The sequence below is a fragment of the Acipenser ruthenus genome, chromosome 29 (assembly GCF_902713425.1).
Source record: "Acipenser ruthenus chromosome 29, fAciRut3.2 maternal haplotype, whole genome shotgun sequence".
Taxonomy (NCBI): domain Eukaryota; kingdom Metazoa; phylum Chordata; class Actinopteri; order Acipenseriformes; family Acipenseridae; genus Acipenser; species Acipenser ruthenus.
The window spans coordinates 14,588,040-14,615,968 of NC_081217.1; the positions used below are offsets into that span (position 1 = coordinate 14,588,040).

At 40.7% G+C, this 27,929-nt stretch overlaps 2 protein-coding genes across 5 annotated transcripts in view; both read left to right on the forward strand.

The window, feature by feature from the left end:
* The window catches only part of LOC117431108 (leucine-rich repeats and immunoglobulin-like domains protein 2), a 60,651-nt gene extending 49,205 nt beyond the window's left edge, over nucleotides 1–11,446 (forward strand). Inside the window, exons 14-19 of one of the 2 annotated variants that reach the window (XR_004548644.3) lie at nucleotides 5,516–5,965; nucleotides 6,201–6,353; nucleotides 6,516–6,668; nucleotides 7,580–7,810; nucleotides 8,414–8,824; nucleotides 10,085–11,446. Coding sequence is in view for 1 of the 2 variants with exons in the window: in XM_034051748.3 (XP_033907639.2) it covers nucleotides 5,516–5,965; nucleotides 6,201–6,353; nucleotides 6,516–6,668; nucleotides 7,580–7,810; nucleotides 8,414–8,658 (1,232 nt within the window). In the remaining variant the exon portion in view is untranslated. Of the gene's footprint in view, nucleotides 1–5,515; nucleotides 5,966–6,200; nucleotides 6,354–6,515; nucleotides 6,669–7,579; nucleotides 7,811–8,413; nucleotides 9,328–10,084 lie in introns of those variants that run through there. The other variant, XM_034051748.3, reaches the window with a different exon arrangement.
* Nucleotides 11,447–15,505: 4,059 nt separating this feature from the next.
* The window catches only part of LOC131696604 (membrane-associated guanylate kinase, WW and PDZ domain-containing protein 3-like), a 142,703-nt gene continuing 130,279 nt past the window's right edge, over nucleotides 15,506–27,929 (forward strand). Inside the window, exon 1 of one of the 3 annotated variants that reach the window (XM_059004119.1) lies at nucleotides 15,506–16,850. In XM_059004119.1, the coding sequence (XP_058860102.1) occupies nucleotides 16,544–16,850 (307 nt within the window). In that variant the 5' untranslated portion in view covers nucleotides 15,506–16,543. The remainder of the gene's footprint in view (nucleotides 16,851–27,929) is intronic. The other 2 variants (XM_059004118.1, XM_059004117.1) reach the window with 2 other exon arrangements.

Genomic DNA, 27,929 nt, shown 5'->3' on the forward strand with positions numbered 1-27,929 from the left:
TCATTTAGTATCCTCTATATATAGTCTATGTATTTGGTATTCTGTTTGTACCACAAGGATATATTTAAAATAAATAGCAATCAAATGTGTACATTTTTTAAAATATTAAATCAATGAATTGAGGGATTATTTTACCTGGCGGATCTTTACTTTCATTGTCAACAGACTGTGCTTCGACGCGGATTCATTTCAAACCCTCTTTATGGCCTCTTCGCAACAGTCTTTAGATAGAACCTTGAGCTCAGTCTGTTAGTTTACATCCTCTCTGTTTCCTACCTTTACTGGTTTTAATGAAGGGGCTACAGGCTGCTCAGATAAAACAGACAAAGTCAGATTGGTAACTGGCATTTCTTGACTAAGCTCTGTTTGCTACTGTTACCAGTATTAATGAAGGGGCTACAGGCTGTTTGGGTAAGTCAGATACAGTCAGATCGGTATCTGGCATTTCTTGACTAAACTCGTTCTCCAGGAAAATCAGTCCAAATCAAAACAACAATAGAAATCTGAAATTATTTCAGCCATTTTAAGGCACAGGTGTAGAAAGACAGACCAGGCTTTTCAGCAACGGGCCAGCTGAGAGAATTTGAATACTGAGTTTATGATTTTAAATAAGTTCTTAATTCCAACTCTCTCACACACACACACACACACACACACACACACACACACACACACACACACCTACCTTAACATTAGGGTTAGGGTTAGGACCATAGAAGAATCACATTTATGGCAATTCATTTTGTTTTTCAACACTGTTTCTCTTGATTCTAATGTACCCTGCACTACCTCTTTTACCTGAAGTAGACTGTTGACCAGCTTAAACGCACTATTCCACCGTGTGGTAACGTCCTGTTCCAGTCCTAAGGCCAAGTCCCAACTGTTTCTTTTGCACAAAGTTCCACTTGGTTGGCTGGGCTGTGTTTTGAAATGACTGGCAATTTTACGGCAGTGTGACAGAAGATCGTCAATAGAAGCAATTTTACGGCAGTGTGACAGATTATCAGTAGAAGCAATTTTCAAAGCTTTGTTGATCCCGAGTTGCAAAGTGTGCGCAGCACATCGTCACTGTCAAATTCAGTTTCACTAATGCCTAAAGTAATATGTCACGCATTGTAGTACATATCGCTACAATTCTGTCTACCAGTTTCCACTCTAAAACAACATCCTGAAATTCTGCTGCGCACAGGTCTGAATTGTGCAGTCCTCTCTCTCTCTCTCTCTCTCTCTCTCTCTCTCTCTCTCTCTCTCTCTCTCTCTCTCTCTATATATATATATATATATATATATATATATATATATATATATATATATATATATGAACCATTTATTTTAAAAATCAAAACAAGAAAATGTAAATGAAAAGCAGTACTTTACACTTGTCTCTATTAAATGTCATTTGCCATGTGTCTGCCCAGTTCTGAATGCTGTCTAGATCATTTTGAATGGCCTTTCCTATATATATATATATACAGTGCCTTGCAAAAGTATTCAGATCCCTGACCAATTCTCTCATATTACTGAATTACAAATGGTACATTGAAATTTCGTTCTGTTTGATATTTCATTTTAAAACACTGAAACTCAAAATCAATTATTGTAAGGTGACATTGGTTTTATGTTAAAATAGTATAATATGAAATATTTTTAAGAAAAATAAAAAACTGAAATATCTTGCTTGCATAAGTATTCAACCCCTGTGCTGTGGAAGCTCCCAGTTTACACCGATGAAAGAAATTGCCCTAACAAGGACACAATTACCTTACCATTGGCCTCCACCTGTGAACCATTAAAGTTGCTGTCACATTTTCTGGATAAAAACCCCACTGTTGGAAGGATCATTGGTCAGGCTGTGAATCTGAAGGAAAATGAAGACCAAAGAGCATTCTACAGAAGTTAGAGATAAAGTAATACAAATGCATAGATTAGGGAAAGGGTACAAAATAATATCCAAGTGTTTGGATATCCCAGTGAGCACAGTTGGATCAATAATCAGGAAGTGGAAGCTGCATCACACCACCCAGGCACTGCCAAGAAAAGGCCGTCCCTCAAAACTCAGCGCTCAAACAAGAAGGAGACTTGTGAGCCTTGGATTGCCTGGACTGTATAATAAAACAAACAGCCTTGTATGGTATGGACTGTGTATTACAAAACGGCCTAAACATCTGGATTTTAAACCAGACATGGTTTCTATGAACTGTGTGTTCAAGAAGAGAAACAAACCAGAAAAAAACAACACACGACACGGACTGTGTTATTTTACTTTTTAGATGTCATGGTGTTATAAATAAGGCCTTGTGAAAATCGAAGACATTTTTTTAAATTCACGGCAGTGTCGCGGGTAAAGTATCATATTTCGCGGAATGTGCAAGGAATGATGTTATAAATTATGTGTACAGATTATTATTATTTTATATTTGATGTTATTATAACATCAAATTTAGAGAGAAATGCACTGACATCATCAAAATCAAGAGGGATATTTGCGCAAACAAACGCCTCTGTCAGGTCAATGTAACATGTTTCGTGCTTCACGGTTTTCAGTGGACTTTTTGGAACATGGAAGTCACCAAGCTTTTCTTGGATGTCACAAAGGAGTGGGGAATACATGACAAGGTTACAACAATTGGAACGGACAGTGCACGTAATATGATAGCAGCAGCCAGACTTAAGCAATTTGAACACCTGCCGTGCTCTGCCCACAGCCTGCAGCGATCAGTTTCGGTGGCATTAAATGGCGGTGGATTTGACGTAGCACTAGCAAAATGCAGAAAAAATAGTTTTTTAGAAAATAGCCATTTCAAACACAGTCCAGCAAACAGTGCAGAACTGAAAAAAGAACAAGCCTCAAGAGGGCAAAAACAAGAACCTCTAGTGCAAGATGTTTCTACAAGATGGAGCTCAACATTAGAAATGGTTCAGCGACTGCTGAGAAACCACACCGCCATCAGTGCCACATTAACTCTTCAAAAACAGGGGCTCCCGAGTGGCACATCCAGCAAAGGCACTCCACATGGAGTGCAGGATGTGCTCTATAGTCTGGACGTCGTGAGTTCGAGTCCAGGCTATTCCACAGCCGACCGTGGACAGGAGCTCGCAGGGGGCGGCGCACAATTGGCCAAACGTTGCCCGGAGGGGGGAGGGTTAGGTCGGCCAGGGTGTCCTCGGCTCACCGCGCACCAGCGACCCCTGTAGTCTGGCCGGGCTTGCCGGTAAGCTGCCCGAGAGCTGTGTTGTCCTCCGACGCTGTAGCTCTTGGGTGGCTGCATGGTGAGTCCGCAGTGTGAAAAAAAAGCGGTCGGCTGACAGCACACACTTCGGAGGACAGCGTGTGTTCATCTTCGCCCTCCCGAGCCAGCGCAGGGGTGGTAGCGGTGAGCTGAGCTTAAAAAATAATTGGCCATTCTAAATTGAGAGAAAATAATAAAAATAATTGGCAATGACTAAATTTATAAAAAAAAAAAAATTAACAGTTTTATTCTAGTTATTTAAAAAATGCGATTAATCAAGCATCATGAGATTAATCGCGATTGAATTTTATATATATATATATATATATATATATATATATATATATATATATATATACACACACACACAGTGCAGTCCGTTTATAAGAATCACGGATATAAGAATCGACCACATATAGTGATCAAAACCACTGGGACCAGATTATTCCTATACCAACCAATGTAAAATAATCCGCTTGTAAGAATCAAGCAGTCAATTTGCCCCGAAATGATTCTTATAAGCGGATTGCTTGATTCTTACAAGCGGATGCAATACGGTACTTGATCAAGTGCAATGACGTGTACAGCCAATAAAAGCTGTTTTTGAATTTGAATTTGATCACATCTCGTGATTAGGCACGTACGCAGCATGGATCGTGCAATGATGCAGGAAACACTGCATTGTTTGTAATCAAACGTGACTGTGTCACTGCATTGTGCAGGTATGCTTTTTTGTGTTCTCTGTTAGTGAAAATGCGTTTCAATAAAGTGAATACACATTCATTGAATACATACAGCAGTGTATTTGTGTGATATGCATGTAGAGGGAGTGGGATTGCGGTGAGGAGGAGTAGGGGGGGGGGGGGTTGCAGAGCTTTGCATTTCCACTTAATGAAAAACTGTGAGATTTGCATCGCAACAGAAAATAAGTAAGCCATAGATGCTTAAATGCAGTGGTAGTCCTGACAGTAAAATACTGTACTGTGATGTCATTTTAATTCAAATGCCATTACATGTAACACCTCACAGCAGTTAAACTAGGCACCTTTTAATAGTGCAACAACCAGATATATCAGAACAACGCAACAAAAGCAAAACTCCACAATCACATGATCACAGTAAAGTTTATTAGAATATATAAAATGTGGGATGATGCACGTTATTAGCATAGCCTTTTTTAGTAATCAATAAGTAGCCTATATTATTTTAACTACAAATAATACAATACAACTCACGTGCAGAAACGACTACTGTGCAGTAGGCTACGAATCTAATATTTATGCTATTTTTTTAAAGAAGAATAAAAACAGCACTAATTATATCCACACAATCGTAGGCCATTTTAACGTTTTGAAAGGTAAAAACAGGTTTCTCAGTCGGACAGAAACGATAACATTGTGGCAAAAATCTAGTTTCCCCTCCGTGGAATGGCGTCCATGCGTTTGCTAGGGAGTACGTCATCCTATGACGCAGACTCTGCATCTACCCACTGACAACCATTGATCTAGAATATGATATACGCTGACAACCATTGATCTAGAATATGATATACGCTGACAACCATTGATCTAGAATATGATATATGCTGACAACCATTGATCTAGAATATGATATACGCTGACAACCATTGATCTAGAATATGATATATGCTGACAACCATTGATCTAGAATATGATATACGCTGACAACCATTGATCTAGAATATGATATACGCTGACAACCATTGATCTAGAATATGATATACGCTGACAACCATTGATCTAGAATATGATATATGCTGACAACCATTGATCTAGAATATGATATACGCTGACAACCATTGATCTAGAATATGATATACGCTGACAACCATTGATCTAGAATATGATATACGCTGACAACCATTGATCTAGAATATGATATACGCTGACAACCATTGATCTAGAATATGATATACGCTGACAACTACTTCCACAAAGCGTAGGCATGTGCATGACTTGTCCTGCCTCACCTGCAGGGGGTTGCGAGGAGCTCTATTTCTTTCCCCAGGCTGACGTGTTTGGATTTTATTATCGTTATATTTTGTATTTTAGAAGTTACAATTGATTGCAACACAATAAGGGTTCTGGTTGTTGGCTACACCTGCCCCTATCTCTGCTTGTGTTTTGATACTAGTATTACTGTGACTGTTTGTTTTATTTAATCAAAACGCACAGTAAATGAAGGTTGGGTTTTGTGAAACTGACTATTGCTATTTCTTTATTTATTAAAGTGGTTTTTGAGAACACTCTTTTATTTCCTTACAGAAACTCCCTCTTTTGTCAGACCCTTGGAGGATCGAGTGGTAGCCAGAGGGGAGACGGCAGTGTTGCAGTGTATAGCTGGCGGCAGCCCCCCTCCTCGACTGAACTGGACGAAAGACGACGGCCCCTTGGTGGTTACGGAACGCCACTTCTTTGCTGCAGCCAACCAGCTGCTGATCATTGTAGACACTGGTCCAGGGGATGCTGGGAAATACACTTGCATCATGTCAAATACGTTGGGTACAGAGCGGGGCCACATCTTCTTAAACATTGTTCCTTCTCCAAACTGTGATCCTGCTCAGGGCAGCAGTGGTTATGAAGAGGATGGCTGGACAACTGTGGGAATCGTCATCATCGTGGTTGTGTGCTGCGTAGTGGGCACCTCTCTTGTCTGGGTTATTGTCATTTATCACATGAGAAGGAAAAGTGAAGATTATAGCATTAGTAACACAGGTAATTTAAATATTATAATAGCAACTTTCCAATTATGGAAGAAACACAATTGGCAAAGTTAGTGAGGCTGTAATCCTGCACAACTGCTAAAGGGCTAGAGTTGAGATGTTCTTATTGTCATTGAGAGCCAGTCATTGTATTTTAAAAGACTTTAGTTATAAAATCGCAAACAGTAACTTACACTTGTATACTTGTGCAACTATATTTAAATGTGTGTATTTGCTTGTTTTTTTAGATGTCATGAATTTGCCAGGTGACATTCCCAGTTATCTGTCCTCTCAAGGAACACTATCGGAGCCTCAGGAAGTCTATAGTAACTCTGAAGCCGGGAGTCACCAGCAGCTAATGCCTCCTTCATCTAATGGCTATGTCCACAAAGGAAGAGATGGTAAGATGTAACCCCCTGTCCAAAATGAGGGTAATGACAGATTCATTGATCACATAGGATGGTAATAAAGAGCACACTTTCATGTAAATGGGCTATTTTGACTGTTTTTACATGCATGTAATCTGTAGTATGTAAGTAAATGTTTTGTTCTTTTTCAATGAGGTATTTGTTATGTGGACTCTGGGAGTGAAGTGGATACGGATGTCAACCCTTTTCTGGCCTCCAGCTTGCAGAACAGGATGGGCTGCTTATTCAGTGGGAGGACTGGCTTCCAGCCAGGGGAGCCACAAGAAGGATATGTACAGGCCAGCTCGGGTAGGAGGTCCTCCTGCTGCCTTATATCTCTTATGGGTTCTTACATTAGAAATACATTGCTGGAGCCCAGCTGTACTACCTGTACTTTCTGTACCATGAGCAAAATGAGGGGTGGGGGACGTAGTGGCCCTTTGTAATGATTCTCCTCCCCCTTGGAAAACGACACCTGGACCAACAGGTAGCAGTCGGCACTGAGGTTATAAACGTCTTATGGGAGCAAACACTGCTCAAACTTGATGTGTAAAAAAAAAAAGAATGACCTGTACATTCTGACAAGTTTGTCTCTTGGGAAACTAATACATAGTTCAAAGATATCATTTAGAGGTTTGTCATCACTGTTCAGTGAAGTACAAGTCAGTGACACACTTAAGAACATAAGAAAGTTTACAAACGAGAGGAGGCCATTCAGCCCATCTTGCTCGTTTGGTTGTTAGTAGCTTATTGATCCCAGAATCTCATCAAGCAGCTTCCTGAAGGATCCCAGGGTGCCAGCTTCAACAACATTACTGGGGAGTTGATTCCAGACCCTCACAATTCTCTGTGTAAAAAAGTGCCTCCTATTTTCTGTTCTGAATGCCCCTTTGTCTAATCTCCATTTGTGACCCCTGGTCCTTGTTTCTTTTTTCAGGTCAAAAAAGTCCCCTGAGTCGACATTGTCTATACCTTTTAGGATTCTGAATGCTTGAATCAGATCACCGCGTAGTCTTCTTTGTTCAAGACTGAATAGATTCAATTCTTTTAGCCTGTCTGCATACGACATGCCTTTTAAACCCGGGATAATTCTGGTTGCTCTTCTTTGCACTCTTTCTAGAGCAGCAATATCCTTTTTGTAACGAGGTGACCAGAACTGAACACAATATTCTAGATGAGGTCTTACTAATGCAAACTTCTCTCTACTCCTCCTGTAATAGGTACTGGGCCGCTGGTCATTTGTTCCGATTGCTATGACAATGCCAACATCTATTCAAGGACCCGGGAGTACTGTCCATATGCCTGCCTTAGTGAAGAGGACTCCTTACCTGCCCATGCGCAGCAAGAGGACACAGCCCTAGATGGTTTAATCACAGACAAGGACATGTCTGTATTTCTGACCAACCATGACAGGATACATCTAAAAGCTTCTGCTCAGACATGCAGCAATGGTGAATTGTTATTTAAAAATAATTACACATTATAATTTGTGCAAAGAGCCGCATGGGCCTATACTTGGTTACATGCAGTTTTCAGAGAAAAAACATTTACTTCATCAGTTTCATGTATAAATCAATGTGCCTGAAGCTGTGATGTTTTATAAACCTGCATTATTTTACATCATGTTTATAAATCTGCATTACTGTACACCAGCATGGTAAGCTGTGACAGTAACGTTGAAAAAGACCACATCATAGCCTGTCACTTGATTTCTAATAGATTTTGACTTCTTGCTTTCTCCAGTCTTTTCTAGAATAGTCCCACTGCATACAAGCTCCTGCACCTGTCTGCGTCACTGCACAGTACTGATTACTAACATTGGTTTTGGGCGGGTTATCAAGTGGGCTTTTTGCACAGAAAAATGCTTCATCCAAAGCAGCATTAGTGTTTTGTATCACATTTGCACAATATACTGGGCATACTGTGTGGTGCTGAGATAAGCTTTTCATAGCTCTGCTACCATACCCCAAGCCAGTTCAGTCTCCATGCCCATAAAGCCTCTGCTATTTGGAAATAAACCATATTGTTCTTCAATTATTATTTTTCCTTTCTAGAAAGCCATTCCCGACCGTTGTGGGTGTTAAATCAAGACACAGGACTTGTTTCACATTCCAGCTTCTCCCAGCAGCCTGTGAATGTACCTGCAAACCCATGTGCACGTGTTGATAGAGAAGATGAGAAGGAGGGTGGCCTTGAGTGCTCAGCACCCTCAAAACCATTCCAGGGTGCAGCACAGGAGCACATGTGTGATTCCAACAGGACTCCTCAAAACATACAGGAACCGAACGCTCCCAAATAGAGCAGAAGAAGCCTCATCTGAGGAAGCCACTACCTCTCAATGACTACACTAAATGCCAAAAATGCATATGTGCAAGTTTACATTTCAAGAAACAATCCTATTTCTTGTGCGATAAAGCATTTTAACATAGAAAAGTCAATACTTCACACTTTACCTGTGCCCTGTGGTAAGCATTTTTGACCAATAGTATTTCCTTGTAAGTTTTTGAAGTCATTATTGAGCTCATTAGTTGCCGCCTTGATCAGCTTGGTCTCCAGCACCCATACTGTTCATTAGAAAATGTGAGAGAAACAGCTTTTGCTCACCTGTGTTCCAGTGAGTTTTTTCATTGCATGATGGTGCTGCAGAATTGCCTTGGTTACCTGGTGTAAAGCAGTGTTTAGTAGTGGGGTTCAGAAAGCACTACTACTCCAGTGCGAGAGCTTCATCACGGTCTTTTGTGTTCATGAATAAAAGGTTGAAGTCCCACTGAGAACTATAATAAAATGTCACTCAGAACTGGATATATTCGTAATGCAAGCACACACTTCAGCCCTCTCCATTTTTCTCTATCAAATCTGAGCTGTGCACACTTTTTTTCTTTAGCAGACTTCTGACTATATAAACTTGCATTCATATTTTTTATATGTAAACTTTAAGTGTAAATAGTGTGTGTGTGTGTGTATGTATATATATATATATATATATATATATATATATATATATATATATATATATATATATATATATATATTAGATGTGTGTGTGTATATATATATATATATATATATATATATATATATATATATATATATATATATATATATATATATGTGTGTCAATGTTTCATGTGCTAAATTATATGAATTAAGTATTGCGGTACTTTTGTTATCGTTTTTATTTTTCAGAGGACAAGCTTATAAATATAACATTGTGTACTGGAGATGAACAATCATGACACTGGGTTTTGGCCACATACAATTCCCTTCTTTGGAGAAAGGCAGGAACTTAAGCTGTCCAGTTATGATCTATACCGTAATGTTCTAAATGTTGATGTCTGCTCTGCTAAGAAACTGGTCATTCTTGCTGGTTGGGTTCTAATCCTGTGTCTCCTGGGATTCCTCTATGTGGTTTCAGAATCTGGTAGATTCACAGAATCAAGTTCAGGACTCTTCAATCAAATCAATTTGCACTTCTGAGAAGAATAATCTGCTTTATGTTCAGTAGTACATTTTTAATGGCACTACCTTCAAAAAACTAAATGAAAGTAAACAGATTTAAGCATACTTTCTTTAAACGTGTACTTCAAGATGGTACTCCTCATGTTTTATAAAACATAGCTGGTAAGAATTGAGGTACCACCTTTATATAGTTTTTCTTGTTTGTGTGTTTTTTTAAATAAGTTTAATCGTTGGCAATTATTTTTTATTATTTTCTCCCAATTTAGAATATCCAGTTATTATTTAAGCTCGGCTCACCGCTACCACCCCTGCGCTGACTCGGGAGCGTGTGCCGTCAGCCGACCGCTTCTTTTCACATGGCAGACTCATCATGCAGCCACCTCAGAGCTACAGCGCCGGAGAACAACGCACCTCCGGGCAGCTTACAGGCAAACCTACAGGCGCCCGGCCAGACTACAGGGGTTGCTGGTGTGCAGTGAGCCGAGGACATCCTGGCTGACATAAACCTTCCCCTCCCCCCCCCCAACAAAAAACTTGGTTTTTGTCTTTTTGTTGTCTTAAAATAAGTAACTAAATAACTGTTTTGCCTTAAATTGTAGTCCGGTGAACAGTATTCTGATTTTATGATGCTTCCTTTTTATACAGCATGTTTCCCAAAACGTATCGTCATCATGTATGAGCTGTGGGAATGAAAGCCCATTGTGCAGTTTGGTAAAAGCTGGCCGTGTATGGCAATGGATTAAGAATTGCAATCATAAGGGCTCCCGAGTGGCGCATCCAGTAAAGGCGATCCTCGCAGGATGTGCCCTATAGCCTGGAGATCGCTGGTTCGAATCAAGGCTATGTCACAGCTGACCGTGACCGAGAGTTCCTAGGGGGCGGCGCACAATTGGCTGAGCGCTGCCCGGGTAGGGAGGGCTTAGGTCGGCAGGGGAATCCACGGCTCACTGCGCATCAGCGACCCCTGTGGCCGATAGGGCGCCTGTGGCTCTGCAGCGGAGCCGCCAGATCTGTGTTGTCCTCCGGCACTATAGGTCTGGTAGCATTGCTGTGGATCTGCAGTGCGAAAAATGACGGCTTGGAAGGAGCACGTTTCGGAGGACGCGTGTTTCAGCCTCCGTTTCCCGAGTCGGCGGGGGGGTTGCGAGCGGTGAGCCGGGGATACAGATAATAATTGGGCATGCTAAATTGGGGTGAAAACCGGGGTAAAAATAATTGGCGATGACTAAATTTAAAAAAAAAAAAAAAAAAGAATTGCAATCATACCTGTCTTCATGGTTGATGTCATACAGTAATATGTTGAACAGGTCTGTTGATGCACACGATGGTCTAGTTTTGAGTGTGTATTGCTCCATTGCAAAATGTTGTATAATATAATATATATATATTATCCTTTTTATACTGCTATGTTTGTACTGATTGCATAAATACCAAAGTCTCGGCATTTATGCTCTATGCTGGAAATACTGATAAAATGCTGTCTTGCTGTATCGTGTAACGGTTCCCTTTGTAATATGTATTTAAAATTGTTGGCTAAATGTACATTCTGTAAAGCATGTGTAAAATATGTTTGTTTCTTGTAATATATAGTGACCTTGAAACAATAAACTAAAATCTCTTTTTCTGAAGGACTATCTTTTTGATGGGTTTGTCTTGTGTGTGTGTGTGTGACCTATTTCACAATTTCAACAGTCCCACTGTGGGGGGTTGGGAGTTGTTTGCTCAGTGGCTTTGCATCAGATTAGGAATGCATCTGCAGTCAAAATGAGAACTGTAAAACCAACGCAAATGACCTAATTGTATAGTAAATTCACTCCCCCTCACACGTGCACCAAACTGTCCCATCTTGCTTTTATGTATGTGTTTGTCTTTGACAGAGGGCAAATGAATCCTTGTCAATCTCCCTTCTGACCTGTGAGGGTACTGTATAACTGGAGCAGAGTGCCCTGTAATGGAAGGTTTCCAGGGTCAGTCGGAAGTAGGCCATCAAGGAAGGGGGCGGGGCCACGATACCAGATGTCCGCACCTTAACATATCTGTGTCAGGAGACATGTCTGTGTTTGTGTATTGAGTAATAAAGTGCCTTATTCTTTCGGGACTGTAACCCTCCTTTTGCACGACGCAAGACACATTGGTGTGTAGAGCCTGTGCTTATTATTTAAAGTGTTGTTGACACTCAACCCAGCCAGAAATAAAGAGCTGTTGATTGTGAACGGTCTTGTGTTTGTCTGTTCCAGAGCGCTGCATCATCACTACACCTGCGCACTGCAAGCCACTCGTTCACATTGTCTCTCAGGACATTGAGGGAGGAGCACAGGAATGAAAACATTTCTATATGGAAATCATTGATTCAACAAGGGTGCATGCAGGGAAATAAAATCTCAAACTTGTTTACCTCTTAAATGGAAACTCAGTGTATTGGAGCAAAGCTAATCACATGTTTTTTCCCTTATAAAATATATACATATATTCATAAGTTTTGAAGTTTAGGGCAATAAGAAGATTTGCTGCTTAAGAGAAGGCATATTAAACTAGAATATTTATCCATCCCTCTTCGTGCAGCTTTTTCTAAGAAAGAAAACCCTTTTTATGGGGACATCAGTAAAGGAAGCATTTTTAAATAAAATATGCGACTGTTCTCAACCGGGTATAAATCATTTACTTACAGTTTTTTTCAAATGGGTTAAAAATGATTCTATGAAGCACTAAATATTACTGTAACAAATATGGATAATCATTAAGGAAATAAGAACCTACTTGTAATGGAATAGTCGTATCAGCATGCTGCAATGACATGATTATGGAATACTATGAGCATGCTGGAATGATATGATCAATGGTTTTAAGGCAGCTGTTCTATTCTGAAGGATAAGCAATGTCACAGGACCCATTGTGACTGTTGACAGCTATGGCATCATCATCACACACCCTAAATCGAGTTGTCTCTGAGTTATTTGTTGCTCTGAAACATGACTGGAACAACTCAAAGAGGGAATTACTAGTGAGGAAGTGAAGCAACTGAGTGACCACGATCTCCTTCCACAAACAACTAGCAATGTGGCTCAACAGGGTATTCTCTGCAAGAAGCCAGTATACTGAATAGCACATGCTGGTCTTCCAGGTCATAATGGAGATGTATTAGCAGAACTTCACACTCACCCAACATTATGCTCAACTGTTACTAGCATGTCTCATTTAATGAGCACAATCATAGAAAATTAATCATGTCCTCTTAATTTGTGGGTATACTATAATAAAGGCAATCTAGGCACATGGGTGAGTGCATTTCCATACTTTACAGAGTAGCAACACATATACAGCAGCTGAATATAAAACCTAAAGAAGCGAGTGATCATGCAGTGCAGCACGTAATGGGGTTTGACATTGCAAGCTAATGGACACATGCAATCCCTTTCACATTTGGATCTTGCTTGATGAGGTCAGATGGACTGGGAAACACCAAATGAGCCAGACCACAATTGAACAATATTCCTGATTGTATTTCAATTCTGCATTCATTACCTGGCTACAACCACTAGATGGCATGCTACAACACAAGTGCTCAGACCTCCAGTTCACTCACTGTTCTGATTATTATGCATTCTGAAAGGTTGGCTCAGGGGTATGTACATGCCTGCTCTGAATAATCTCCGGATCCCCTGCACAAGGCTAACAATGCAAAATATGCAGTAACGACTGGCATGTGAGGCTGAGATGTTTGTGCAATCTCTGAGATGTGAAGCTGAGATGTTAGTGCAATCTGACATATGAAGCTGAGATGTGAAGCTGAGATGGTAGTGCAATCTGACATGTGAAGCTGAGATGATAGTGCAATCTGACATGTGAAGCTGAGATGTGAAGCTGAGATGTTAGTGCAATCTGACATGTGAAGCTGAGATGGTAGTGCAATCTGACATGTGAAGCTGAGATGTGAAGCTGAGATGGTAGTGCAATCTGACGTGTGAAGCTGAGACGTGAAGCTGAGATGGTAGTGCAATCTGACATGTGAAGCTGAGGTGTGAAGCTGAGATGATAGTGCAATCTGACATGTGAAGCTGAACTGTTAGTGCATTCTCTGGCATGTGAAGCTCTAATTCTGGCTTTGGAGAGGATACGGGCAAACAATAGCCTAATAAGATGGCCAAGATGACCTGCTTTCATTCCTGGTGCTTGTTTGCAGGCTTTATGGACAGGGTACTAAAAAGCAATGGAATAACAGTGTCACTATGACTGGAGAAAAGAACACTTGCAATTGTAGACATAGCGTTTTAACCCATTCACATACCAGACTTGACTAAGCTTGTTTAACCATTACTGCTGCAAAACTATAATCACAATATCCATCCAGTATTAACTTGTTTTAAAGTGTTTGGTGGCATGTAAGCCTATTGCTTTTTAACTTACCTGTTTCCTGAAAGAAACTGCCCAAATAAGAAATTACAAAGAGACCCTAGTAGAACTATACGCTCATTCCAGCATGTAAGAAGATAGTTTAACACAGACATATGCTATGTAATAGGCTTTATTTTCATAATGCAAAGTGATGATGCAATTTGTGTTTATACAGTCGAAGATCATCAGATGCTAATAGAATCTTCAATTCAAACCTCAAGGTTTCTGCAAAACAAAATCATAAAAAAAATAAATAAATACTAGGCAGGGGCGCACATTTATTAGTCTTGAAAAAGAAAAGAAAAAAACAACCTCTAATGTTTTCAATCTAATGATATAGTACCCCCTGAAGGCCATTACTGTCAATACATTGGTTTGTGTGTGAGGTACTGTTCAAGGAAAGCTAAGTGCAGGTAAATGATGTTGTGTTGGAGGGGAAATCATTTGAGAACTTCTTCCAATTTCAGCTTTCATATCAGGTCAGACAAGGCCATGACATTCTACTTTCCCAATGGAAAGAGCTACAGCGGTGCACCCTGTTTTAATGTGAATAGTAAAGGGCATACCCTTATAAAGGTGTACGGCAATGTATGTGCATTTTGACTGTTTAGCTTACACTGCAGTTCACCATCCCAACCCCATCCCTCTATTACATTTGCAACCATCAAATCCCCAGTTAGCTATGTTACCCAAACACAAATCTGCGCTGATCCCCTGAAGCGTGGAAGTGTTAACTTGTCCGTGTGTAAATGTGCACCTGAGCCTTGCTGCTGCAGCAGCGTCCTCCGCATTATAAATAAAAGAATCACACACAATACATGTTTGAGTTCCCTGTTACATGTCCCTGCAATCAGATGACCCATTTGACACGTGACCTGTGACGTGCTGCATTACTGTAGCTAACAGTGAACATGTTTCTTGGGAAAAGTGGTTTTGTCGTAAGTACTGTGCCCTTTAGCATTGCTTTCTTTTATTGTGTATTTTAAAATTGATTACGTGCTTGGGTTGTTTTTTTGTGTCAATATATATATTTTATTAAAACCCACGATCCATTAATTACTCATAGTGACACATACATCAGTAAATATCGTGCTTTCACTGTAACAATAGGCCGAATCATATTAGAATACAGTAAAGAAAACAGACGTGCAGGAATGATGGTGAAGAAGGGGTTAACTGCATTATCAGTTTGTGTTTGTGTTACAAGGTAACATCTCTTCCACGGAAGACCCGCCCAGCTGCTTTTTCTATTGGTTAGTCCCCAGTGTTTTTTCTCCCGTTCTTTTTCCTGATTGGTATGAGTCAGTAGCATTCTGCCGCGCCTCATTTTCCTCCAGTGAAACTAATAACGTGAAATTGACAAAAAAAGTTCTGGAATGATTTTGTGTTGTGAAATTGCGCAGGTTACAACGCGGCGTCAGCGGTGCAGCTGTGAGGCGGCGACAAAACCAACGTGAAATGCAGGTTCACCAGAAGAAACAAAGAATTGCTTGAAAGGCTGAAGATTTGGAATTAATTACAAAACAGCGAAGTGGAATTGTGCAGGAAGTCAAGGATTTCTTACTTCAAGGTGTTTTTTTAGGTAGTTCCTGAGTGTAGCTGCGGTCAAGTTAGCAAACAGATGCTTACTGATCAGACTACTGGAGAAACTTAACGAGCATTGATATACCGCATAGGTTTCCCTTTGCTTTGTAGTTGACAGGTGCTTGGGCTCAGATTGATAAATACTGCAGATACGATACATCTCCTGGCTGGGTTTTGTCAGCGGGAAGAACATGTCCTGATCGATTCACCTTGATCATCGACGGCGAGAGAGGCAAGGTTCGAGGGTAATCCGAGTCCATTCTGATGCTCTTCTCGGCAGTAATATTTCCTGCTGCTGGAATTAAAACATTTCCACTATCTCACAAACTTGACCGCTTTTATTATTATTATTTTTTAGTGTTGATTTTGGTAGTCAACAACACCACATTTGTGGACAAGCCAGTAACAGTGCAGAATAATGTGCGACATTATTAACCAAAACTAAACTGAGGTGATTGCATTGTTATGAATGTGCATGTTTATTAAAAACATCAGTACATTTAAATAGAAATATATCTATATATATCTGAATATATACATTTTTCAACATTTAAGTAAAGATCGTCTTTCGCCCGGGCAGCGGCTGACATTGACACATAGATGTGCGTGTTTTGGTTACTAAAGCCTTTGGAATGGATCTTGTGACCCTTCTGTGGTCTTTCATTTCAGAAGCCGCGTACAGCGCGATAATCTCTCGTGTTTATTATTGGTGTGCGTAACTGTAGTTTTGTTTTAAAAGGAGTATAGTAATGTCGAAAACGCTAAAAAAGAAAAAGCATTGGTCTAACAAGGTACAGGAGTGCGCGTTATCCTGGGGAAATGGTGGAGAATTCAGTTCTGTGGTGGAAATCCACGGGGGAGCAGAGCGGGGCGAGTTTCCTTACCTGGGGCAGATTAAAGAGGATGCGGTCGTGTGCCACTCCGGTAAGCCACCGACCCCCGGGGATGTTCTGTTAGAGGTGAATGGAACGCCGGTCAGCGGACTCACCAACCGGGACACGCTTGCTGTGATACGACACTTTCGGGAACCCATCCGGCTGAAGACCGTGAGACCAGGTAATGAAGTTTAATAGTGTTTCTACAAAAATATAGCTATGTTGTTACCTAAGGGTGGTGTGCATTACTGTGTGTCATCTTCACGCCCAAATTGCAGTTTACATTGCCTTTGCAACACAAATCGAGCACAGTTAACAGTGCAGGAGGGTTCCACGCTTAAGAGTTACAGCAATAAAATAAATTGTGCCAGAATATTGGTCACTGGGGATTTAGCTTTCATGTTAGGTTGGGCTGTGTTTTTGTTTTTGGCAGACTGTAAGAACCAATCTCGTTTATCCTGTCTAACTGCTTCACCTTCGCCTGCCATTGTTTTGTAAATGGTTAGTCAGTTGGCACTGTGTTATCCCAGGTATAAGCTATCTATCTATCTATCTATACAGTGCTGTGAAAAAGTATTTGCCCCCTGTCTGATTTTCTGCATTTGTGCATATTTTTGACACTAACTGTTATCAGATCTTCAACCAAAACCTAATATTAGATAAAAGGGACCCTGAGTTAACAAATAACACAAACATTTGATACATATTTCATTTATTTATTAAAGAAAGTTATGCAACACCCAATGCCCCAGTGTGAAAAAATAATCGCCCCCTTAGACTCAGTAACTGGTTATGCCACCTTTAGCAGCAATAACTGCAACCAAACGCTTCCTGTACTTATTGATTAGTCTCTCACAGCGCCGTGGAGGAATTTTGGCCCACTCCTCCATGCAGAACTGCTTCAACTCAGTGACATTTGTGGGTTTGAGCATGAACTGCTCGTTTGAGGTCCTGCCACAACATCTCAATGGGGTTTAGGTCTGGACTTTAAATTTCTTGTTCTTCAACCATTCTGATGTAGACTTGCTTGTGTGTTTCGGATCATTGTCTTGCTGCATGACCCAGCTGTGCTTCAGCTTCAGCTCATGGACAGGTGGCCTGACATTCTCCTGTAGAATTCTCTGATACAGAGCAGAATTCATGGTTCCTTCAATGATGGCGGCGTCCAGGTCCTGATGCAGCAAAGCATCCCCAAACCATGACACTACCACCACCATGGTTGACCGTTGGTATGAGGTTCTTACTGTGGAATCCCATTTTTGCCCAGTGTCTTTCTAATGGTGGAGTCATGAACACTGACCTTAGCCGAGGTGAGAGAGGCCTGCATATCCCTGGATGTTGTTCTAGGGTTCTTTGTGACTTCCTGGACGATTTTACGCCTTGCTCTTGGAGAGATTTTGGCAGGAAGGCCACTCCTGGGAAGATTCATTACTGTCCCAAACTTTCTCCATTTGGACAATATGGCTCTGACTGTGGTTCGGTGGAGCCCCAGAGCCTTAGAAATGGCTTTGTAACCCTTTCCAGACTGATAGGCATCAACATCTTTTTTTTTTCCTGGAGGTCTTCAGGAATTTCTTTTGTTCGTGGCATGATGTGCCTCTAGAACCTGTGTGCTGACAACTTCACTCTGATGGTAAGGGCCAAAGTTAGTCAGATTTATATTGGGCAGGGCTGGCCCAAATCAGGCCTGATTGTTAACCAAAGTACTCAAACAGCTGACCCTAATTATCCCTTTAATTGGGTTGAGTTAACTAGGGGAGGGCAATAACTTTTTCAGATCTGAAGATTGTATGTTTGATTACCTTGCACACCAAACAAATGAAAGAAGCACCAAACTTTGGTGTCATTTTTTCTCTGACTCCCTCTATATACTACTACAACCCACAAAAAAATCTGACCAAATACAATGTGAAAAATGTGCAAATATGCAGAAAATCAGATAGGGGGCAAATACTTTTTCACGGCACTGTGTATATATATATATATATATATATTATAACAATTTATAGCTGCGTCTCATGCAGTGATTCAGTTTGATATAGTACAAGGGTTTGTCTGTTCTTTGTCAGTGTTGCTCACCTTCGTGCTGAGGCTGGATTGGTATAGTATAGGGTTTTGTCAGTGTTGATCACCTTCGTGCTGAGGCTGGATTGGTATAGTATAGGGTTTTATCAGTGTTGCTCACCTGTGTGCTGAGGCTGGATTGGTATAGTATAGGGTTTTGTCAGTGTTGATCACCTGTGTGCTGAGGCTGGATTGGTATAGTATAGGGTTTTGTCAGTGTTGATCACCTTCGTGCTGAGGCTGGATTGCTCCCACAGTGGAGATTACTGGCAGTGTTTAAGAGCATCCCTCCATTCTATGACAACCATTATAGTTTCTAGCTTCAGATACATAAACAAAGTAAATGATGAAAACAAACAAGAGCAGCTCTGTTTATTATTCTGTGTGCTCTGTAAGTGTCTCCCATGCAATCTAGAGGGTATGTTCTCAGCAACACAATGGCTATCATTTGTCATTTTTTAACTATTGTAATTTTAGCCATTTAAATGAATCTCCCCACTTAAGTACCTAATTACACCCTTGAATAAATATTCCAGGCAGATTGTTCATGGTGAAGTCAATGGATAACTTCATTCATGGCGAAGTCAATTCCATGATCGACAACAGCAACAGTAGACCGTTCATGAAGCATGCATAGATTTAAGAGGGTGCTACAGTATGCTATTTTAAATAGGACTATATAACTTGACCCACATCATAGGCCGACATCCCTAAACTTTTAAAGATTAATGATCTGCAGAGGAAACATTTTTATTTGGGGATCGACAGGCATGTATTTTCAGTCAGTGTGCTGAATTAATTACAGAGATACCTTGATGTTTCTGTGGTTTTCCCTAATTTTAGAGATTATAATTTGCACGTGGTGAACCATACACTATTAACAAAGCATCCCAAATACGCTTCTGAAGGCTAAGGAACGTTTTGCAAGTGTGCGTTGAACATTCAGCGAGTGTACAGCTAATTATGAGCTTTAGTTTAGTGAGTGCCTCAAACATAGTGTAATCTTATGCTGAGTGAAAGTTAACCCTGTCCATGCTCTGCTGTGTGGCTTCTTGGAAAGAAATCTCACGGCTTGTAATGAGGTCTAATTAGAATGTCTGGGGCAGGTGTTTTCTCCCAGATGACTGCGGAACATTAAGTGCCCAAAAATACCAGACACTATAGAAACCAACATCACAGAGGCTGAGCCAGCTAGTTAAGATGCCAAAAAGAAACTGTAATAGGCCAATCAGTCTATGGATACCCGAAAACTATTGTAGTTTAGTTTTGTTTCAGAATCACTACCAATGGAAGTGTAGACACACAGTCTTCTCTCGTCTTCCTTGGCTTTCTGCATAGGGTTTACTGTCAGGATTCCTGTCTCATGTAAATTAAGTGTTTCTACTTAATACAAAAATAAGCAGTTTGCTTTCTAATCTTGTGCATTTTTCAAATTGTATTACAAGGACACCTGTGAACTTACTTTTATGATGACAGCTATCTGCCTCTCACCTTGAAACCATAATAATTGCTTTCATAACAGCAGCAGTGTGGAGTAGTGGTTAGGGCTCTGGCCTCTTGACCGGAGGTTCGTGGGTTCAATCCCAGGTGGGGGACACTGCTGCTGTACCCTTGAGCAAGGTACTTTACCTATTATTTATTTCTTAGCAGACGCCCTTGTCCAGGGCGATTTACAGTCATAAGCAAAAATACATTTCAAGAATCACAGTACAAGTATTAATACAATTAAGAGCAAGATAAAATACAATGACTTCGGTTCTAGCAAGTACAAGTATGACAAAATATGTTTAATTAACGGAGCAGATAAGTGTCAGTGATAGTTACATCAGGATATCTTTAAATACAAAATACTACAGATTAAATAACACTTGACAGATTACAGTACTCTAAACTACAGGATTAAATGCAGTAAAATCGGGAGCAGATAAGAGCAAGTAAAGTGCATTAAGGAAGAGTGATAGTGTCCAGAGGGAAAAAGAGGAGTTCTACAGGTGCTGTCTGAAGAGGTGAGTACAAGAGTCTTAAACTGAATGCGAGCGGTGATCGGGAGCCAGTGGAGCGAGCAGTGATTGTGAGCCAGTGGAGTTGCGTGGGAGAAGCGAGGCAGAGAGAACACCAGGCGAGCAGCGGAGTTCTGGATGAGCTGGAGAGGACGGGTGGCGGATGCAGGGAGGCCAGCCAGGAGGGAGTTGCAGAAGTCTAGGTGGGCGAGTACCAGGGCCTGGACCAGGAGCTGGGTGGCATAGTTGGTGAGGAAGGGTTGGATTCTTTGTATGTTGCTCAGGAAGAAATGGCAAGTGCGTGCAGAGGGGATGGTGGAGTCAGAGGTGGGGAAGGAGAGGAAAATCTGAGCATCATCAGCATAGATTGCTCCAGTAAAAACCCAGCTGTATAAATGGGTAACTGTATGTAAAAATAGTGTGATATCTTGTAACAATTGTAAGTCGCCCTGGATAAGGGCATCTGCTAATAAATAAATAATAATAATAACATACAACACAGTTTCTTATGGTGTAATGGAGGGTCTATGAGCAGTTCATTTGTCAAAGCTACAAAATCCGGCCACCTGACTAATAGAAAAACCCTATCAAGTGTCTGGAACGTTGCAGGCGAACTATTCATTCAAATGTAAAAATGCAACCTTTTATTGTGTTTCTGATTCACTTTGAAATCCTAAAACTAAACTTACAAACGAGAGGAGGCCATTTGGCCCATCTTGCTCGTTTGGTTATTAGTAGCTTATTGATCCCAGAATCTCATCAAGCAGCTTCTTGAAGGATCCCAGGGTGTCAGCTTCAACAACATTACTGGAGAGTTGGTTCCAGACTCCCACAATTCTCTGTGTAAAGAAGTGCCTCCTATTTTCTGTTCTTAATGCCCCTTTATCTAATCTTCATTTCTGACCCCTGGTCCTTGTTTCTTTTTTCAGGTCGGAAAAAGTCCCTTGGGTCAACATTGTCAATACCTTTTAGAATATTGAATGCTTGAATCCGATCGCCGCATAGTCTTCTTTGTTCAAGACTGAACAGATTAAATTAATTTAGCCTGTCTGCATATGTGTGACATGATGAATGGTGCAGTGCAAAAGATTCTCCCAAAACAAATACTCTTTTTAATTGTAAACAAACAGAAATATCCAAAAGTAATCCAAACTGCAAAATACACCCCACTATCAGCGATGGTATCGGGGCAAAACAAAACAGGGTCCAGGCTCAAAAAGGTAAACAAAAAGACACTCTTTAAACCACAATTCTCCGTGCACGAAAATGTGCTCTTCTCCTCCGGGGATCGTGGTGCATGCGCTGTGCTGTGTTGTGCTGTGCGGTGAGGGGCGTGCTCTGGGGTTTATGCTGGCTCCGTGGCTACAGCCTCCCGTCCTCCTGCTCCTCTGTCAAAGACACAAAACAAAACACGTAACAAACAGAAAACATCAGCTCCGGGCGGTTGCTTACTTTCTCAGCGCAAGGGGAGGTACTGACGTAGCTGCTTCCCCTTTGTACCCAGAAAACCCCTCCCTGCAATCAGCGCGTCGCCATGGTTTCTCCAATAGAGGGCTGCCCCGCAGCTAACTGCAATGGAGTCGTCCTGAGTACTTGCAACTACGTGCCCCCTCCTAATATGGTTACCTTCCAGTTTCCACCTACCATCAAGGTGGCACATCTAGGAGGCAGCATACCTTCCCCCTTCACACAGCGCCCTTTCTGGTTGGGAGGGAGATTTACAGCATCAATCCTTTCTCTCTCTATCACAATATGACAAGCCTTTTAATCCAGGAATAATTCTGGTCGCTCTTCTTTGCACTCTTTCTAGAGCAGCAATATCTTTTTTGTAACGAGGTGACCAGAACTGAACACAATATTCTAGATGAAGTTTTACTAATGCATCGTACAGTTTCAACATTACTTCCCTTGATTTGAATTCAGCACTTTTCACTATAGCCAAGGATTTTGTTGGCCTTTTTTATAGCTTCCCCACATTGTCTAGATGAAGACATTTCTTTTTTTTTTTATATAAATGTAGTCGTTGCCAATTATTTAATATTTTCTCCCAATTTGGAATGGCCAGTTATTATTTGAAGCTCAGCTCACCACTACCACCCCTGCGCTGACTTGGGAGGGCGAAGACGAACACACGCTGTCCTCCGAAGCATGTGCCGTCAGCCGACTGCTTTTTTTCACACTGTAGACTCACCATGCAGCCACCCAAGAGCTACAGCGTCGGAGGACAACGCAGCTCTGGGGCAGCTTACCGGCAAACCCGCAGGCGCCCGGCCAGACTACAGGGGTCGCTGGTGCGCGGTGAGCCGAGGACACCCTGGCTGACCTAACCCTCCCTCCCCCGGGTGACGCTCGGCCAATTGTGCGCCGCCCCCTAGGAGCTCCCGTCCATGGTCAGTTGTGGAATAGCCTGGACTTGAACTCGCGACGTCCAGACTATAGAGCACATCCTGCACTCCACGTGGAGCACCTTTACTGGATGCGCCACTTGGGAGCCCCAATGAAGACATTTCTGAGTCAACATAAACTCCTAGGTCTTTTTCATAGATCCCTTCTTCAATTTCAGTATCTCCCATATGATATTTATAATGCACATTTTTATTGCCTGCGTGCAATACTCTTCTCTATTAAATGTCATTTGCCATGTGTCTGCCCAGTTCTGAATGCTGTCTAGATCATTTTGAATGACCTTTGCTGCTTCAACAGTGTTTGCCACTCCTGTTTGCTTACAATACTAGAATCTAAATCATTGATGTAGATTAGGAATAGCAGAGGACCTAATACTGATCCCTGTGGTACACCAGTGGTTACCTCGCTCCATTTTGAGGTTTCTCCTCTAATCGGTACTTTGTTTTCTACATGTCAACCACTCCCTAATCCATGTGTATGCATTTCTTTGAATCCCTACTGCGTTCAGTTTGAGAATTAATTGTTTATGCAAGACTTTGTCACAAGCTTTCTGGAAATCTAAATAAACCATGTCATATGCTTTGCAATTATCCATTGTCGATGTTGCATCCTCAAAATCAAGCAGGTTAATTAGACACGATCTCCCTTTCCTAAAACCATGCTGACTGTCTCCCAGGATACTGTTTCCATATAGGTAATTTTCCATTTTGGGTCTTATTATAGTTTCCATATAATAGAAGTCAGGCTTATTGGTCTGTAGTTACCTGATTCGATTTTGTCTCCCTGTTTGTGTATTGGCATTACGTTTGCAATTCTCCAGTCTGTCGGTACAACCCCTGTGTCAAGAGACTGTTGCATGATCTTTTAGCGGTTTGTAAATAACTTCTTTCGTTTCTTTGAGTACTATTGGGAGGAGCTCATCCAGCCCAGGGGATTTTTATTTTAAGAGCTCCTAGTCCCTTTAACACTTCTGCCTCTATTATGCTAAAGTTATTTAAAACTGGATAGGAGCAGGTCAACATGTGGGGCATGTTGTCTGTATCCTCTTTTGTAAAAACGAAACATTTAATATATTTGCTATTTTATCTCTTCATCTACAATGTTGCCATTTGTATGTCTTAGACATTTTACTTCCTCCTTGACTATTAAGATCATACCAGCAAGCAAAACCTAAGTCTGTAAGCCATCCACAGATTTTCCTTTTCAGTCAGATGAATAGCCAGCTGTCCCTGTATCCTGTCCCTGATATTCACACTGAAGCTGTATTTCTCTGTCAGTGGAAGTAAACAGCAGCAGCATTGGGATGAATCTTGTATTGGTCAATATGGCAGCTTTCCCTTGCCTTCTCCAAGGCTTCCTGCTGCATGTTAAGCTGGTTCAAATGTCCCTGAGAGTGCCACTGTCCACAATCCAGCTCATTTATAAAACCTGTGACATTTGCAGCAAGTGTTTTGTGGGGGAGAATAAAGAAGCTGAAGCTGCTGCTCGGAATGCTGAAGCAGGATTCTTGTGGAGTGACAGGCTGGATCACAATGCTGTCAGCTCTGATGATACAGTTGCAAAACATCCACGCAGATTAAAATGGCTCTGCTCTATTCCCTGTCCAGGAATGGGTGCTATCTGAAGTGTCGTGTGAATAGGCTGTAATAGGCTTTGGGAATAAGACAAAACTCCTGTTTTGGTTCTCGTTTATTACATTCCACATAACAAAGTCACAACAATATATATAGAATATATACCGTCTATATAAAAATGACTACACAACATTTTCAGGAATCTGGGTACTGTTTAAGCGAGGCATTTCAGCCACATGAGATTCTGGCTCGCTCTAAAGCAGCACAACACTTTTTTGTCCCAGATGGCTTTCCAAAGAGTGCACGCGCATAATCTGGTTTGTTTACTTTTTGCTGTCTAAAACTTTAATAGAGGCTCAAGAGCTGCTGTGTTGATTCTGTGTTTATATATATATATATATATATATATATATATATATATATATATATATATATATATATATATATATTACTCTCACATATCACACTGAGCTCTTTTTCATTTGCCATTTTCTGAAACTGTCGCGCAAATTCTGGTGAGACGGTAAGTAAGTGCAAGGTATTTGTCATTTGTAGCAAATACGAACATCTGATTTTTGTATCCAAAAAATATTCAGATGTTTGTCCCAGCACTAATTCATACTGTTTAGTGTCATGCGAAGACTGGACAATCCAATAGATGGCTGTGCTTGTTTGTACATTTTTTTGTGATCTTGACAAGGAAAACCAAAGCCATGGTGGTATCCAAACTTGCTGTGCTCACTGGAGGTCAAAGCCCAATGTCACACACCTCGTCATGTGAGCGGAGCGCCAGAGAAAACATTCACATGGCTCTGATATTGCCACTGCTGGGACTCTTCATATAGTAATTCTTGTACTGGAAACAGGTGTATTGTCAAATGCAGTATGTTCTCTTATGTATAGGGGCATTTCCACGCTAACGGGGTACACGTGTAACACAAAGTTTGAAAAATAAAGTTCATGATGTGATGTTCATCCCGCTCTTATCATATGCTCTAGAGTCTGTCTCAGTGACATAGAATTATTAAAGGAAGATCTCTTTTTTCATGTTGCATAAATGTTGCAGGCACTTGAAGTTCATACTCCATGCATGGTAACGCTGCGAATGAGGGCCGACAAGACATGAAAAGAGCCAAAAAATTACAATTGTGTTACAATTTTGTACATGACTTGTTATTTATTGACATTTTATTATGAACAACAGTCAAATATGAGAGTCCAAGGTATTCCTTCTGATGCTTTAATCAAATGTTTTGTTGCTTGCGCACAATTGACGCCTGTATCCAAGGCGACTGTGAGGGTGTGCCGAGAGGCTGATGTTAAACAGGGAGGATGCACAACCAAACATTCAGTTAAAAGAAACACATACTTTATTTGTGAACAAAAGTAAGCTTGTTCTTTCAATGAATAACTATTTACACTGATTCTGGATCAAAGCAAACAAACAAAAAAAAAACATTGGCAGGTAACACAATCCTTCTATAGCTCGGCTACCACAGAGGTCAGGTACTAACCTCCAGCCAACCAGAGCTCCTCCTCCTACTGAACTCCTTTATACATTATCTCAGGTAGATCCCTCCCCCAGCAAAACCATTACTGGGCAAATACCCATAATAATAATACATTCGTCCAGATTATTAAGAACAGCGCCTATCCAGCATGAACCTCAGACACGCGCTCCCCTTCCCATACAGACAACAGCCTGCCACAGAGAGCAAGCAGACCTGCATCACCTGAGCTCCTTCAGTCCAATGGGAAGCACCATGTCTATCACTAAGTGTTAACAATCTTAAAACTCCCAACTCCTCTATATATAAGCATTTTCATTAGCAAAGAATACTTAAGATACGAGTTCACTTTACCAGCAGTGTGCACCCTGCTACCCAAAATGATACATCGCACTCAAAAAAACAACAAGAAGAAGAAATGTATAACAAATGTATAAATACAGATTTCATTCTTATGCCTTTCCCTGATTCCTGACAAGCAGATACACACAGACTGAATAAACATTCATTTAGGGGTAGTTTTATCTGGCCATGTACATAAAGAAAGTGAATCCGTTTTTAGTTTGCAGTTTTGTTTTTAAAGCTACGTTGGGCAGAGAAGCATTTTCTGGCTAAGTGATGGAAAAACAGCGTCTCTGACTACCGTCAGAGAGAATTACGAATCACAGACTTGCAGTGCTTATCAAACAATAACATAACATGTGTAATATAAACAACACCTCTGCATAACATAAATAAATAGGATAGATCAAGGCAGAAGATACGTTTTTTTTTTTTTAAGTGTATTTAGTATTACTACCATGGTTACATGGAAAGGCATATGCTTCCGTTCACACGGCTTCTTGCAAGATATACTGAAACACACGCTTCATCAATCAAAGTCAAATTTGCTGTAAAAATCAAGAAACTTACTTTCTTTCATAATCCAGAGAGATGGAAGATGTAATCAACTAAGTAATTATACCCTTCAGTAAGTAAGTGATAGTTCCTAACCACAACCACATTCACAACATGAAGGACCGACACCAACAGATCTATAGCAATAATAACACTATGACGCAAAATGTCAACTCTCTTCAGTCAGAAGTCAAAGGGCATGGGTCAAAGTCCCGGATAATGATTAGTGAATAATGAATGGTGCTGTTTTGGATTTACTACAACAGACTTCCTGGTTGTTACGAATGTAGAAATGAGTGGACAGACTTCAGGACGCAAGATTAAAAACCTTTATTAGTGATTAACAAAATCCTGCATTCCCCAAAAAAATGTTTTAATAAAAAGTACAGATATAAGTTGTCTCCCCAAAAAAGAAAACTGAGTATTATTCCTTCCTAAAGAGCTGAAAAAACTTTCATGTTCGTAACAGTGTGGACAGACACTGATATGAACGTAGCGCAATTTTTAAACACTGATCTAGAATATAGAATCGCTACAGTGGTAAAAACACACTTCCGATAATATTTTACGTTTTCTAGATTAAAATAATCAATTGAAATAGACATAAATGCGACGATATTGTTTCTAAACACCCTGTAGGTAATCCTGTTTTGCCATGTTATGTTTGGATCACGTTTGAGAGGGATAGAATACACTTTCATGTCCTGATTTGGATACAATGATGATGAATGATCTTGCTGAGTTTAATGTGTGGTCTCCTGGTGATGCAGAGCGTGGGTGCCTGCTAATATAATGCTACTGCTTTACAAAT